The following is a 15,487-nucleotide window of genomic DNA, read 5'->3' as shown; positions in this document are numbered from 1 at the left end:
AGCAGACAACACTAGACCACCACTTCTTAAAGATATTAAGAGACTATTGAGCTCTCATTTTGAGTTCAAAATTCCTTATATTTTTTTAGAAGACAATTGATCTGCTAATATGCTTGCCAATGTTGGCATAGTGAAGCATTTAGATACTGCATTCTACTTGCATACTTGCAACCTCCTAGAGAATTAGCTCATGTTTTCTTAGTGATAAAGTTGGGGTTGTAGATTTTAGACATTAATTTTCTTAGTTATGTACCTTATATTTACAGGAAAAAAAAGGTATTTTTTTCGGCCGGGTGAAGGTTGGGAGGTAATCTATAAAATTTTAAAGTTTGCAAGCTACTGCATAAATAGTGCCAAAGTTTGACGGGGCAATTATTACTAAACATTACCACAGCAAAAGTATAGTTATCTAATTTATAAAAAAAAAAATAACATTTCAATTTTGAAAAAACATGATGAAGGAAAACTAGTGTACTTGAAAATATTTAATGATCATCTTTGATAAATTTCCATGGTAGGATCAGAAAATATATATTTCCATCCATGTGAACTTATTTTTAACAATTTACTATTTGTGTTGTTTTACCCAATAATATCATCAAACTGAAATAAGAATAAATCAATTTTCAATCCTCGCAATCACGTAGGTCTACCGTATATTGATGAGGAAAATGTCACACCTCGTTTGATGTATCCGGAAGAGTCTCCTCTCCATAACGGTTTGTTATAATCCCCTCTATATTGATAGAGCAATCATCTGGAATATTTGTGGCGGATGCACCAATAAACCTTCCCAATGACGTGCACCCTATGACCTCCAAGTATTCCAGAGACCTTAGCTTGTGGAGGCCCTCAACATTAGTAAGCACATTGCACCTTTCGATTTCCAATGTCTTCAAATTCATCAAACATGATAACTCACCTATTCTTCTCAAAGATACGCATTGAAAAATAGAGAACGATTCCAATGATTCCAAAGGACCCAAAACTTGTATCTCAACTAGCTGTGGACAACATGCCACACACACTCGTTGTAGCTTGGTTAATTTAAGAGGAATGGATAATCTTTGAAGCAGTTTACAATCATGAACAGTTAAGTTCTCCAGTTTTGGAAGTCCATTGAGTGGAATGTCTTTCACTTCACCAGAACAAAATTCTAAAGTGGACAAGTTACTCAATTTCAAGCATGAAGGAAGTAACTTTGCCCCCTTGATGCTAAAGAATCTTAAAATCAATCTCAGCAGAGAGGATGGAAGCTGCAAGGGGGTTGCTAGGGCTAGGTGAGACAAAGCAAACTCTTCTAAATGAGAAAGAGAAGCCTATTTTGAAGGTGCACTGAAATTTAGCAGATTTAAATCTAATTTTTTCAGTCTAGATAACCTCCCAATCCACATTAAGTTGCATCTTGTGATTACTTTTGACTTGCCTGTATTACGAGACGCATCACTTAGTAGTAATTCAACCAAACTAGTAAGGTTCCACAGATTAGGGACTAAGAGCAATGATTTAGATTGAAGAAGTAGACATGTCAAACTTCTGGGAAGCTCTGGCAACCATCGAATCACATGACAACCTCGTAATTTAGTTTTTGGATGTGACAAAGCTTGTTGATTGTCCTAGGAATTTTGCAAATACAGGTGCCTTCTAAATTTAGGATTCTTAGAGATGACAATTCTCCAATTTGATCTGGAATATCAATTCGCAATTCATTATGCCAAGAGAGATCCAACTCTTCAAGATCTTTCAACATACTGATGCCTCTAGGTAACTGCCAAACATGATGCTCCAGAAAAGAAAATCCAATTTTTGATAAACGTAATACACATAATGATTTTAACTTTCCGATGGAGTTGGGAAGTTCCCTTATCCTTGTGTCTTTCAAAAGGAAAGACTCAAGTTTCGCTAGCCCTTTGATGGAGCTTGGAAGTTTGGCAATCTTGGTATGTGATAAGTCTAACTTTGCCAATGAGGTTAAATTTCCAAGTGAGCCTGGATAAGTTCTATCAATTTCCAAGTGAGCGGAACATCCTTGCAATAAGAAGTGCTTAAGCTTCGATAGTGCCCCCACCTCTTCAGGCAAATCTGTAAGACCCTTGCAATGTGATAAGTCCAAATCTATCAATGATGTTAATTTCCCAAGTGAGCCCGGAAGTTCTCTCAACTTGGAGCATCCCGACAATGAGAAGCACTTAAGATCCACTAGATCGCCTAAATTTTCAGGCAAGTTTGTAAGTTCCATGCACCTTTCAACCTCTAACTTAATCAACAATCGTAAATCTCCAATGAAGCTGTCAATTCTCTTTAGCCTACTGCAGCGTTTAAGAGTTAACTTCTCTAAACCCAAGCATTTAGAGAAGTCTGGGATTCTTGTTATGCCATGACACCTGGTAAGTGATAGAACTTTCAGATTCCGTGCCCTCTGAAAAAAAAAATGATGGCATGTCATGGGTAAGAACCATTTGCACATAGTACCCACCGGGACTACTAGAATAGAATCATAACATGTAATTTACCTTTATCAAGTCCCAAGCTTTTGAATCATCCTCCAAGATACTAATGTCAAGTTTGAAAACAATAAGACGATCCAAATAAATATTGTTAGCTCTAAAATTTTCAGGATGACGCCAAGATATCCATCTCAAGTTTGAACGACACTTTGAGAAGTCTTCAACAAAAGTTCCATGGCCCAATCGGAGGAATCTCAAATTTGGTAAACTTTTAAAGTCCTCACTTTTGACCTCTATGTTGTCGTCCAATCCATCTATCTCAATCGCTTGAACCTTGTCCTTACGCTGCAAATGAAATTTTGCAATGATGTGAAGAAATTTGTCCACTTCCAACTATTAGATTTCATGGGAAAATTGTTTAAAAAGCCCTAAACCTATTTGCCTATTCAGTCATAAATTTTTTAATTGTGTTCATTGAGTTCTAAACATTTTCACGTTTTACCAATTAAGTCAATTTGGCCAATTTTAACCAGATATCGCTCACGTGGATGTTGGTCGTGCCTTTGACATGGAAAAATTTTAATATTATTAATATTAATATTTTTATTTTTATTTTTATTTTTTTATTTTCTTCTCTTTTCTTTTTCATTTTTTTCTTTTTTCTCTCACTTTTTCCCTCTGTTGGCCATCACTAAGCCTTGTTGGTGGTCGGCAATGAGGTCTAGCGATGGCCGACAGAGGAAAAAGGAAAAAGAAAAAAAGAAGAAAATAAAAAAAAAAAGTAAAGAAGGAAAAGGAAAGAAAAAAAATGAACAATGAGAAATATTAAATTATCATTAAAAATTATCCTTGTTAGCGTCAATCATGCCACATAAGACGGCCGATGTCCACGTTAGCAATTTCTTGATAAAATTGGTTGGGTGGACTCAATTGATAAATTAAAACTTTAAGACTGAATTGGCAAAAATCAATATATATATATATATGGCAATTTTTGGACAATTTTCCCTATGTTTTACGATTCAAATTGAGCTGGAAAAAGATTGATAAAGGTCCTAAGCAAAAAAGAATTCTTACTTACCTCTTCGGTTCCTATGATTTGAAGGGCCTCTTCCGCATTCCACAACCTACTCCGCTTTGCAGGGTCATCTTGATTTTCTTCATAAACAATTTGCTTTCCTAGTGCTATAAGGTGATCATGCATCCAAAACTTATCATCATCCAATGTCTTTATCAAACACCTCTTGGTGAGGACTTCAATTCCTCCTCGAGGATAAAATTTACAACTTTCCCACATGTAAATAGCATCGGTCTTCTTCTCATTGAAAAAGATAGCATCGGTCTTCTTCTCATTGAAAAAGAAGCATGCTATATCAAGGAAAATTTTTTTTTGAAATTCGTCTAGCTCATCATAGCTAATCTTCAACACATCTAGAATACCTTTATCAAGTACTTCAGTTAACTTGATTATCTTCTCTTCCCAAATTGTTTTGTCTTCTTTATACTTAAGTAAAGAACCTACCACTTCAATAGCCAAGGGAAGACCTCCCATAAGTGAAACAATTTTCCTTGAAAGCTCACGATAATCATCCAAAGGATAGTCTCTATGAAAGGCATGCCAACAAAAAAGCCGAAGTGTAAGGCTATCATCCATCATTTGCATTTCATACCGTTCAATTTTAACTTCAGACCCCTCAACTTGCAAAATATCTATGTTTCTCGTTGTAATAATTACCCTAGATCCTAGATATAATTTGGCATTTCCCATTAGATTCTTAATGAGCACTTTCTTGTCAACATCATCCAAAACTATAAGGACCTTTTTATTACTGAGTGTTGCTCTGATCCTCCTCATTCCTTCTTCAATATCCTTGATATGTTTTGCAGATTTAGGACGACCAATGTCAGATAGTAATTTCTTCTGCAACCGGATTATGCCCTCCTTGGTCGATGAGGTTTCTCAAACATCCTTAAGGAAGCTACAACACTTTCCAAAGTAGGAATGTAATCTGTTAAAGACAACTTTGGCAATAGTTGTTTTACCAATGCCACCCATTCCGTAAATTCCAATGAACTGCACATCAAGATGATTGACATCTAATAAAATATTTTATTCGATCCTCATGTCCAACTAATTGTTGAGGCATTGATTCTTTTTTTGTCTCCAGCTTCTTTAATACCTCTTCAACAACCGATTTCACGATATGTACAAAAGCACTTTCATTAGTTGACTAAATTAATTTTATATTCACGCATCATACATGGAATTGTCAAAATTTTAACTAGATTGAAGTACATCATAAATAGCATATAAATACACCGAATAAAAAGTATAGGCTGATTCAATATGAATCACTTCATATGTTGTACATTTATGACTAAGAAATTTCAAAGACTATAGCGTTGGCTTGCACAATGACCAAAGTTACCAGGTGGGTATTATATCATGCATTAGCAAAAAGTTGGCATTTATAGCTACACCTAGAAAATTTCAGCACTCGCAATAGGAAAACCATGAACCCAAATAACGTATATAAATGCAATGTCATCCATTGAACATTGCAGTTTAGTTGAAAATAAAAATAAAGCTGAAAGGAAAGGGAAAAAGAAAAGCCCAGAACATTTGTATTGGCTTAACTTATGCGCGTAAATCTTTCTATGAATCTGATTGTCTTAAGTACAATGACGTTTAAAGAGCCGTGTCACATAAAGATTTTGTTCAAAATCGACAGACCCAACTCCCGTGAGGTTAACTTAATAGTTAACAAATGCCGATATGTGTATGGATTGGGCAAATTACCCACGCTTGATATGTTAACAAATGGATAGATTTCTTTATTTGAGCCACATATCTGAACTTTCTCTGGCACCTTACCTAATCCATAGAATTAGAAGGATAAGTCATAATTTTTAATTTACTATTTAGGATGGACATCCTTATCAATATAAAACTACGTGAAGAGGTCCGGTTTGCTTTCCAATAACTCATTTTTGTTAAAAATACAAGATTCTCAAGCGGCATGTTGGGCATATGGACTTTATAATAAAAAGCATAAGAGATTGGCAACTCTAAAAAAAATTATGGAAAAGCAGCCCATTTACATTGGAGAAGCTAATTGGCGCCAACATGCTATAATTGTGCATAGTAGGGGTTAATTCACCATAGGCTACATTTAAAATTTTCAGTCGAATCCAGCTTATGTGTTTTTATTGATGAATGATGATAACCATATTAAGTTGTTGAAGTAAATGTCATGCGATGACCCCAAAAAAAGATACAAACGCAATGCAAGGCCATGTAATTGCCATGTTGCGCCTAGACTTGTCTAACGGATGGATTGGGTCAGGTTTGGGTCGGGTCATAAATGATCCAACTTAAATCGACTCATTTAACTCGTTTATGACCCATTCATTGTAGCATAAAATTTTTTATTCATACCCAACCCAACCCATATCTAATCCATACCCAACCATTTAACTAAACTTAAAAGCTTATTTCTTATGATATATTTTTTTTTTAAATGGTATTGCTAAATATTTTCATGGAATACAAATTTAATGAATATTATTTTATTATTTTATTATTTTATTATTTTTTTTATAATCGAATTTTAATTATTTTTATTTTAAATATTGAAGTTTTAATTATTTTTATTTTAAAAAAAAAATATTTTTTCTTTTCTTCTTCTTCAGCCGGCCATGACAATAGTCGGCGACTAGCCATAGGCTAGGCAAGGCTCGGGCGAGCTCGAGCTCGCTCGATGTCGATGAGCTTGAACCTTGCTAGACGTTAGCGAGGCCTTCGCCTCACGAGATTTGGCAAGCTCAAGGCTTGCCTGGCCACTTGCCAATTGTCGCCGTGCCAAACACCGGCTAAGGAAGGTGGAAGAAGGGGAAAAAAAAAGGAAAAAGAAAGAAGAAATATAAAAAAACAATTAAAATTTCAATTTTTATAATATATATATATAAGATGAAGAGGGAAAGAGAAAATGTGAGGTTTGGGTTGGAAATGGGCTTTAAGTCCAACCCATTTAAGACATTTATCTTAAGCTTTCAATTTTCAAAACCATTTAAATTGTCTCTTCAAAAAGTAAGTGATCCATATATGACTCATTTATAATTTAAATAGGTCATATATGGGTCTAAGACCCATTTTGACACCTCTAGTTGCCCCCAACTTGTCCACACCTCATATTCTAGCCATGTGGCCCACTGGCCCAGCATTCATTTCCACCTTTATTACTTTGGATTAGATTAGAGGGGCGACTACAATGTTAGGCTTTTTAGTTTGCCTAAGAATTAAGACAACGCTGGAGAAAACTAAAAAGGACAATAATAAGGAGAAATTGCAAAAACTATTTTCCACACATCTCAACTTGCGTCTCCACATTTTATATTCAAATTGAATATCCAACTTTCACATTTTATTTCCGATTGCATCTGTCCCTCCGGTGCTCTCTCTCGGCACCCCGTGCACCTCTCTCTCTCTCTCTCTCTCTCTCTCTCTCTCTCCCATCACTCTGTGCACGGCTACACCACTCGAAGGCCTCCACAACATCGCTAACTTCAGATCAGAGATGGGCAACCTAATCAAGGTTGCCGGACCAGATGTGGACCCTTCGTGAGCTCAACAGAGCTCAAGGCCCTGAGTTGATGGCCCGTCATTTGTACATGTTCTCCGGATGCTTTCACTTCTTTTGCATATTCAGACATTATTTTTCTTCACAGATTCTTAGTTTCTTATGTAATTGGTGTTTCTTGAGGAGCACTCAGAAATGTGTAAAAGAAAAGTTGACACAAAAAGCGATCTCTAATTGCGTTCATCTTTTCTCCATCAATGGAAAACAGAAAATGATCTTCTTCTTACAGGAGTAAATAGATTTTTCGGATCAAAATTAGGGACAATTCACATCAATACGGGTGGAAAATCTGAAGTTCATTTTTGTAATCATCCCAAATAATAAAGGCAAATGGGTTCTCTTGAAGATTTCGTAGCCTTACGAGACACAAAAGGGAAGAATGGTTAACAGTAATATGTAGGTCCATGTCATTGAAGTTATTGACATCGTAGGGGAATATTTTAGGGCAGACGTTACAAGCAGAGGATGAAAAGTTAAATGAGAGCAGCAATTGAAGAAGGTAGCTTTCAAGTTTTTCCATCATAAAATTAAAAGAAATCATTTGAGAGGGCAACGTCGTAACCCCTAAAACAGAAAAGGAAGAACTAGGTAAGGTCTTTTTTTTTCTTTTACCTTGTGTTCTCTTCCACGTTGCTTCCCTTGATTTCTCCTACCTTTGCAAGAGCCACTTTCCACACTTTGACTTGGTCAGGAGACTTCCTCTCATGTTCTGATAAAGCATTGCTATATACGGATGTTTTAAGTTTAACATCATCAGATTTCACGTTGAAAAAAATGGGAATGATACTCTTTTTGTCCTTTGAATTAGACACGTTGTTCACTATATGCGCAAGCTCCAGAAGGCACCATTTACTGGAAGCATAATTCTTAGAGAAGATGGGTATGTAAATTATGGAGTTGTTGATAGCACCTACCAAGTTCTCACCAATCACTTCACCGACCTTAAGTTCATCATCATCCCTGAATACACGGATTCCGACATCTACCAAGTGATTGTAAAGGAAGTCCGTGAATCCATGATGAGTGTCGAATCCTCTAAAATTTAGGAACACTTGATACTCACATCCTGATGCTGGTGCAACATCACCACTGGTTCCAGCTTCTGGGTTTGCCATAGGTAGAAAGCTTATTATTTCCTGATATCTCTCTCTTCCCCGAAGAGAAAAAAAGGTTGGTGTGTTGTGGCCTAGCTGAGAAATGAGCTGAGGTTTTGGATATCAATTAGGCAAATGAGTATCGATACCTAGAAACTTGGCCGCCTCACTTTAAAATCAAATTTAAAGAGACGCCAGTGAACGCGGGGGGTGGGGGCGCGGGGCGTGTGTGGGAGGAGAGGGAGAGAGAGAACATTGGAAGAGAGACGGAGAGGGAGATTTTGGACTATTATAGGATAGCAAAGGGAGAGAGGGATGAGTAGAGAGGGAGAGAGAGAGAACATGGGAAGAGAAGAGAGACGGAAAGGGATAGATTTTGGACTATTATAGGATAGCAAAGGGGGAGAGGGATGAGTCTTGTGAGCATGTGGAGACAGTGCAGCGGCACGAATTGTACGGATTGTTCAGCGCATTCACTGCCATGTCTTCTAATTCCTCTAAAGTGAAAAGACGTGTTTTTTCTGATTTAGATAACTCCGTTAAAAGTCCTAAAAATTATTATGAATATGCAATTAAATTTTAATTTTTTTAAAAGTGTAATAAAATATCATAAGACTTATAAAATTGGTACAATCTAATCCTCTCACTAATTTCATTCAACTTGATTAATTAAAAATGTTGACGTAGCTTTTTGTAATATTTTTTATCTCTCACGTGACAATGATGTGACTAAAATCATAGCAGTGAGAGCTTCAAACCCTCGCTTCCCTCTTCCTCTTCTTCCTTTTTAAAGAGGTGTTCTTATTTTTGTTTAATTTAATTTAAATAAATTTTGTATAAAAATCAAATTTGGACCAACACAACATTGTTTTTGCCCACTTCATTGCCATGTAGAAAAGAGAAAATATCAAAAAAGTCACGTCAGCATTTTCCATTAGCTAAGTTGGACAGAGTTAATGGAAGAACTCGATTGCACTAATTTGATAAGTTTTAAGAAGAGAACATGTGGTTTACCCAGTCCTACAAGGGCGGCAAGTGAATAACCATGGAAAAAGGAGCTCGAACAAAGTGTGGCTCTTGACCAACTTCTAAGATGGCAATAAGGGCATGAAGATGATAGGTTTCCTCATTAAATGGGGAAAACATTCATGGATCGATCAACGAATCTTAGAAATATGTTTGCTTCCATGGTTTCAACAAGGAAAGAATCTACATTAGTCTGCTAGGATAGAAACACTTAGTAGGCAAAAGAGAATGCTGCCAAAAGGTGAGGTTGGCGAAAAATGCCACACTCACCAAGAAAAGTGCAAGTGATCGAAAAGGGCCCGAGTAACTACAATCAAATGAAGCTACCAATGGAGCGGCCTATTGTGTTAAGTGAGCGTTGCCATTCAATGTATAATCCAAAGTGGCACATCAATGGTTAAAACACTAGGAAGTGACAGAACAACCCACAATGAGGACGCTATGGAATTGAGTGAGGGAGAATCAATAGGGGAGAATGTGACGGTTCGTGATTCTCCTGTGCTTGTGATCCTTGTAAGGGGAGCTTAGGATTATTGAGTGAGGAGTGAATGATGTAGAGGGGATGAACATAATCAATCCGTGAGAGTGGTGTCAGGATAGTTAGTGTTAGGAGTTCTAAGATAGAATGAATATATCTCTTAAGAACTCTGAATGCGGGTTTGGCCTCCTATGCACAAACCAATTGGGAGTTGATGCCACTTTCCTAATGAGGTCATGGCAAGCCGAAACCAATTTTTGAGCCTAAATTAATTTGTTATCTCGCTTGATGGACTAGACACCTAAGCTAAGCTAGGTGTGATACGATCTTGGTTAAGGAAGCTATTTGCCAAATTGTTCTCTGGAACAACTAGCAAACGAAGGTTGGCCTGGTGAATTTCGCTCACCAAGCGCTGACGGGTTATTCCGTAGCTAAGGGACTGCCGACCCGTGATAGTGTACTGTTGTAGTCCTTAAATTTTGGGATGTTTCTTAATTTGGCCAATGACATTGGGATACACAAAATATGAAGTATGAAGTTGCTAATGTTATAGGAATCGGTTTAATTAGATGATAATGTTAATGATACGAAGGAATCAAAACTTCTTTATATCCAACAATCAAACTCTAGTTCGACCCAAAAAAAACAAAAACTCTAGTTTCATTAGATGCTCTTACAAAGTCTTTTTGATTTTCCAATATAGTAGATACCAAGTGGTGCTATAGAGACTCACTTGGCATCCAATTTTTATTTTTTATTTTTTTACTTGAATGGTTTGGTCAGCTTACATTAATCACAACAAAGCTCATCCCAAATAACTTAAACCTAAACAAAAGAAATAAATGAAAGAAAAAACCCCCACACGGTACACACCACGCAAATCTTATAGCATCTTCAGGTGGAGAACAAAGACCGAAACCAACCCGCCCAAATTCCAACAATTACCAAATTCTCCCGAGAAAATTCAATTTTCCCTGCGAAAGTGAGAGAAAAGGAAAATGGAAAAAAAAAAAGTTAAGGGAAATGGAAAAAAAAAAAAATAAAAAAAAAAAAAGCCTAAGGAAAATGGAAAAAAAATAAAAAAAGAAAGAAGAAAAGCTATACGTAACAGTCCCTATTCTTTTTGGGGTCGAATAACAGCCCCCTTGGCTGGTCATAATTGTTGCTCCTCTCAAACAAATGCAACATCGACGGTGTTCGTGGAGAAAACATATGCCTCCACGAGCTCTTGCCTTAACCTCTGAACTCATCCTCTTCCTCCATACCTCAGTCCCGCCTTGTCAAGGCTCCTAGTAATAATGATTGTTAAACATTTTGCAATAGGGACCCTCGATGCCTTTATTCTTCTTCTTCTTTTCAATACGTATGATAAGGCTCCTTGATCAACTTACACGAGGCCATTACCCTGTACAACACACGACATTATTGAGAATTATTTCAGAAATGATATTTTCTAAAGCTTTTAAGCTTTAATGGCTACTTGTAACCATTACTTATTATTGTAGACACTTTGTATTAAAATATTTTGTACACACTAAATATTTTGTCAGAAATTATACATATGCAAAGAACCAAGCTGAACAAGCCTGCCTCATTATAACAATTTGCAATCATATAAGGTTAGTTCATCTCTCTCTTCTCCCTCCACGTATATATGTAATGTCGAAGGAGATAGAAAGAATCTGCCACAAATAATAATTAATCGTTCGATGTCAAATCTCCCAATACAGGAGAAAGGGATACAAAGAGAAAAAAAGGCCAATAAGCATGTACAACTTACCAATAGAATTTTCCTTTCTCTTGCTTCATATTTGTGGTTGTTCTGTAACTTGGTCATTCAGTTTCATATCAACCATCATCATTTACTAACCATCAACCATCTTTTACGAGGGAAAAATAAACATTTTTTTTTATCGTGAATATGAATATAATAGAAGATGCATTTATTGTCAAATATTAACACATAATCTTTCTTCCATATATCTGTATGAAATTCTTCTCTTCAGTACATAACATTACTCATTTTAACATAAAATGCATATTTGACCGAACATATGCTTCTCTTCAGGACAATACTCTTTGCCATGATTTCTGGTTTCCCTCAACTCATAGAGAAAAACAAACCTACTGCTCACTGTTCAGTTGAAATTCGAAGCACAGTAGCTAGAGGCTAGTTTATTTCATCGAGATAACACGCACGTTTGAAAGAGTTTATTCATTGGACTTCCACCTCCATGCAAAAAAATATTTAAATTTTGAACATACACATCGCTTCGCAATTATTAGCGGTTTAGATTATATTTAAGGGTATGTTACCTTCCTATTGAGTGAAAAAATATATTTTTCGTCAAAGTTCTTTGGATGGTATGTGTTTTTGAAATCGCATGTTTTCAATATCTACACGAATAGAACCTCCTTTCGAAAGATTACATGTGAATAGGCATTTATCTTCACATATTTAGAAGTAGCTTAGACGAAAGTTCCTTTTAAATAAAATAAACATAGATACCCCTTCTCGAAACAGTATGTCAAATAAACACTTGTCTTTATATTTTCAATAGTAACTTAGATGGTGTTTGTTATTAAATAGTATGTGCCACGCGATTTGCTTTGCCTCTTCTTTTTAAAATTAAATACATTGCAATCACATCATCATACACGAAAGTCCCTTCTTAAGACGAAGCTCATATCTCAAACCTTTGACTTCATGACATTTTTCATTTCAACTATGTTTTTTTTCTCTATTTCATTGTTGAATGAGCATCTGCCTAATTCACTAAGGATTATTATTATGTCCGATACTAGTGTAGATTTTTTTTCGAACACGTTTACCATTAAATATGTGGCAAGTATGCTTCAAGATAGCTATGCAACAAAAACCATGCAACAAAAACCATCAAGATGTTAACTATCTGGGGAGGTGCAAATTATTCTTTTCGACTGGTAATAGGGCAAATAAAAATTTCTATCAACATCTCTTTTCTTTATAGCTGAGTTTTACTATCAAATATATGTAGTAGTGATAAACTACCTCACATGTAATGTTCTAAAAACCATCCAACCCTTAATTAATTAGTCAATGCTTAAGATTTTTACGCGCTTATCTTTTCGTTTTGTTCTGTTTATAATTTGTCTTTAATTTATTTGTTATTTTTATGATCTCTCTCTAGTGAGTGTTTCTCTTTCTCACCGATGATTTTACAAATGACGTGGCAGATAGCTTATTGTCATTTTTTACCAAAGGTCATTTAAGTTCCATCCCAAAATTGCACCTTCGTTAGAAAGAGCATCTCACTACGCTTGACTTCATAGGGAAATTGCTCCTTGAGCTTCAGAAAAGAATCCTGGACAACCAAGTCTTAAGCTTAACATCGTCAAAAATATGGGAAAGACGCTTTTGTTACCATTCTCATTTCCACGTAGTGGACATAACAATTACATGATGGCATTATTCGCAAAAAATTAAAATAAGAAGTGGAATGTGCAAGCGAGAGGGAGGGACGGGGATGAGCGGTTGATCCAACCTAGTGACTTGTGGTGGTGGTGATTATCTTGGCTTCGACGGTGGGTTGGCATCACTAGAGTATAGGGACATGACACTATACGACTGAGGAGGAGAGATTTATGAATAGTGTTTAGTAGGTGTGCGGCGATAATGACTTTATGATACCGAAATAATCTCTACCAAATTGTGTAGTCATTGCTATGGGATTGTTAGTACTTTCTCAATTACACGCTCTATAAATGACTTTATCTTTATTTCTCTTATTTATGATTGCCTTCAACTCAGTAAACGCTTTGCTAAATGTCACCCTAACAAACAAAAGTAAAGATATTTGTATCCAGATGCAAAGAGTAATTTGGGAAATACGGCGGCTTGGGATTTATAATTATGTCTAAATTATAGGATACAAAATTTTAATTTTTCTTTCAATTTTAATATGTATTCCAGATTGTCAATAGATTTTTTCTCTTTGAACTGCTGCTGCTGGGCTAGACTCCCAATTAAGCAATGGCAGTATCATCTTGTATGTAATGCCGGGGCATTTAGGGTGTGAATAGTAATATTTCTGTTCGGGGAACAATTTCTTTTGAGAAATAGCTCTTTTCTATTTCTACTCCCTGGAACAATTTCTGAGTAAAATAAGACATTTGGTAACTACACAAAATTTCTATTCTTGAAATAGAAAGAGAATAGGAATGCGTTTGGTACAGTTTTTATTTTTTGTATTTATTCGTTTTTTTTCTTTTTGTTCACAGACCGCTGCCCGCCGCCGCCCGTCTCCACCGACACCACCCTCCGCTGCCCATCGCCACCAATGCCGCCTGCTACCACATGACCACCGCCACATGACTGCTGCCCACAATTAAGGACAGGTCAGAATCTTTCACAAAAGAATAAGAGAATTTTTCTGGTGTGGTTTCATGGAAGAAACAAAGTTGGTCGGCTCACATTAAAATCAAATATAATTGTCTATTTCCCACCTAATGTTCCGCATTAGCAAGTGAACAACTTTAAGGTGTAGTTTCAAGGTTCTGACCAAAAAAAAAAGTGTGGTTTCAAGGAAGAGAGAAAGTTGGCCAGCTCACATTAAACTCAGATATAATTGTCAACTTCCCACCTAATGTTCAGCATTACCAATTGGACACCATTAAAGGTGCCAAGACTTTTTAACAAGCCTAATTTTTTTTTTAAAGACTCCTGGAGACCATAATGGCCAATCGAAAGTGTTTTTTTTTTTTTTTTTGTCTCTTGTGATAAAGGAATCGAATTCCTAAATTATTGCAAAATGTTCAATCAGACCCCGCAATTTGTTTTTCATGTAACTGGATTCTTATATATATTTTTTGCTTTGCTTCAAATCTTAGCAAGGGCCACCCCCTTGCATAGATTTGAGGCGAGGGTCGGTGCCTTTGGTCGCCTGCACTTCCACCTGCATGTTGATTCTTAAGATTTTTGCACATATACATCTTTCATTTGTTATTATTATCTCTCTATATGGAGTGTTTTTCCTTTCATGATAAAAAAGCCAATGATTCGACGGATGACTCCGTAAATAACAAATTTTACACGACTCATTGTCCACATAAGCTGCTATATACAAATTTTAATGGTCGTCTTGGACAAAACTATGGTGGAGAATATATTTTAAATTAGAAGCAAAGAAAAATGTGGTCACTCGCTTTTCTACCGTGACTTTGCAATTGGAGAGATATTTGTTTAAATGATGTTAGATTGTTGATACTATTAATCTTTTCCAGCGTCAATTGCGGAAGTTAGCTACAGATTAGAGGGTACTTACGTGTCATCGGCAATGTCTTCTCAAATGAGAGCTCAAAATATGATATCTTTTCCTCGTGATCCATGGCATCGTCTCGTCCGTGAATACAATCTGTAACATCCTCAGATGGAAGGGTGCAAAATTCATCGGTGAATCAGTTGGACGTAGTTGATGCTACGAATCTTCTTCCAAATAATAGTTCACTGATTCTTGTCGGGTGCGAATCCATTGCCCCTCACCCCACCTGCATTTGCTGTCTACAAAACGATAAATTTAGATAGGCATGTTTCGCATATTGAGATCATTTAAAAAGTACAGAATAAATTTACATTTTAGATTTATACCTTCTAAAAACTTGGCATGTTATAACTCTTCCCACTTTCTTTCCTTTTCTCTTTTCCCTCTTTTCCCTCTTTTCATTCTCGATCTTCTTTGTGCGTGCATATGTGGTAAAATGGAGCTGGGACATGAAAATCGAGGTTGCCTGGAAGCATGACCGTCGACCGTCGACCGTTCCACA

At 36.3% G+C, this 15,487-nt stretch overlaps 1 protein-coding gene across 1 annotated transcript; it reads right to left on the bottom strand.

Annotated features, from left to right (window-relative positions):
* Positions 1 to 674: 674 nt before the first annotated feature.
* LOC120291986 (disease resistance protein RUN1-like) lies at positions 675 to 8,202 on the bottom strand. Its single transcript, XM_039309824.1, has 5 exons — positions 7,700 to 8,202; positions 3,529 to 4,051; positions 2,514 to 2,792; positions 2,244 to 2,419; positions 675 to 876 (listed from the first exon to the last, which is right to left on the bottom strand). The coding sequence occupies exons 1-5, from the start codon at positions 8,200 to 8,202 to the stop codon at positions 675 to 677; spliced, it is 1,683 nt and encodes a 560-aa protein (XP_039165758.1).
* Between the last annotated feature and the right edge of the window lie 7,285 nt (positions 8,203 to 15,487).

Source organism: Eucalyptus grandis, chromosome 3 (assembly GCF_016545825.1).
Source record: "Eucalyptus grandis isolate ANBG69807.140 chromosome 3, ASM1654582v1, whole genome shotgun sequence".
Taxonomy (NCBI): Eukaryota; Viridiplantae; Streptophyta; class Magnoliopsida; order Myrtales; family Myrtaceae; genus Eucalyptus; species Eucalyptus grandis.
Note: the sequence above shows the minus strand (reverse complement) of the source record. Positions and strands in the feature narration are given on the sequence as shown.

Bases quoted from the DNA above. Each gene is read 5' to 3' on its own strand.
- LOC120291986 (XM_039309824.1), bottom strand. From the start codon at position 8,202: ATGGCAAACCCAGAAGCTGGAACCAGTGGTGATGTTGCACCAGCATCA. The intron at 2,793-3,528 runs GTAAGTAAGAAT...TTTCATTTGCAG, and splicing joins AAATCATAGGAACCGAAGAG to CGTAAGGACAAGGTTCAAGC. The intron at 877-2,243 runs GTGCATGGAACT...GGAAATCGAAAG, and splicing joins ATTAAGTTAGAGGTTGAAAG to GTGCAATGTGCTTACTAATG.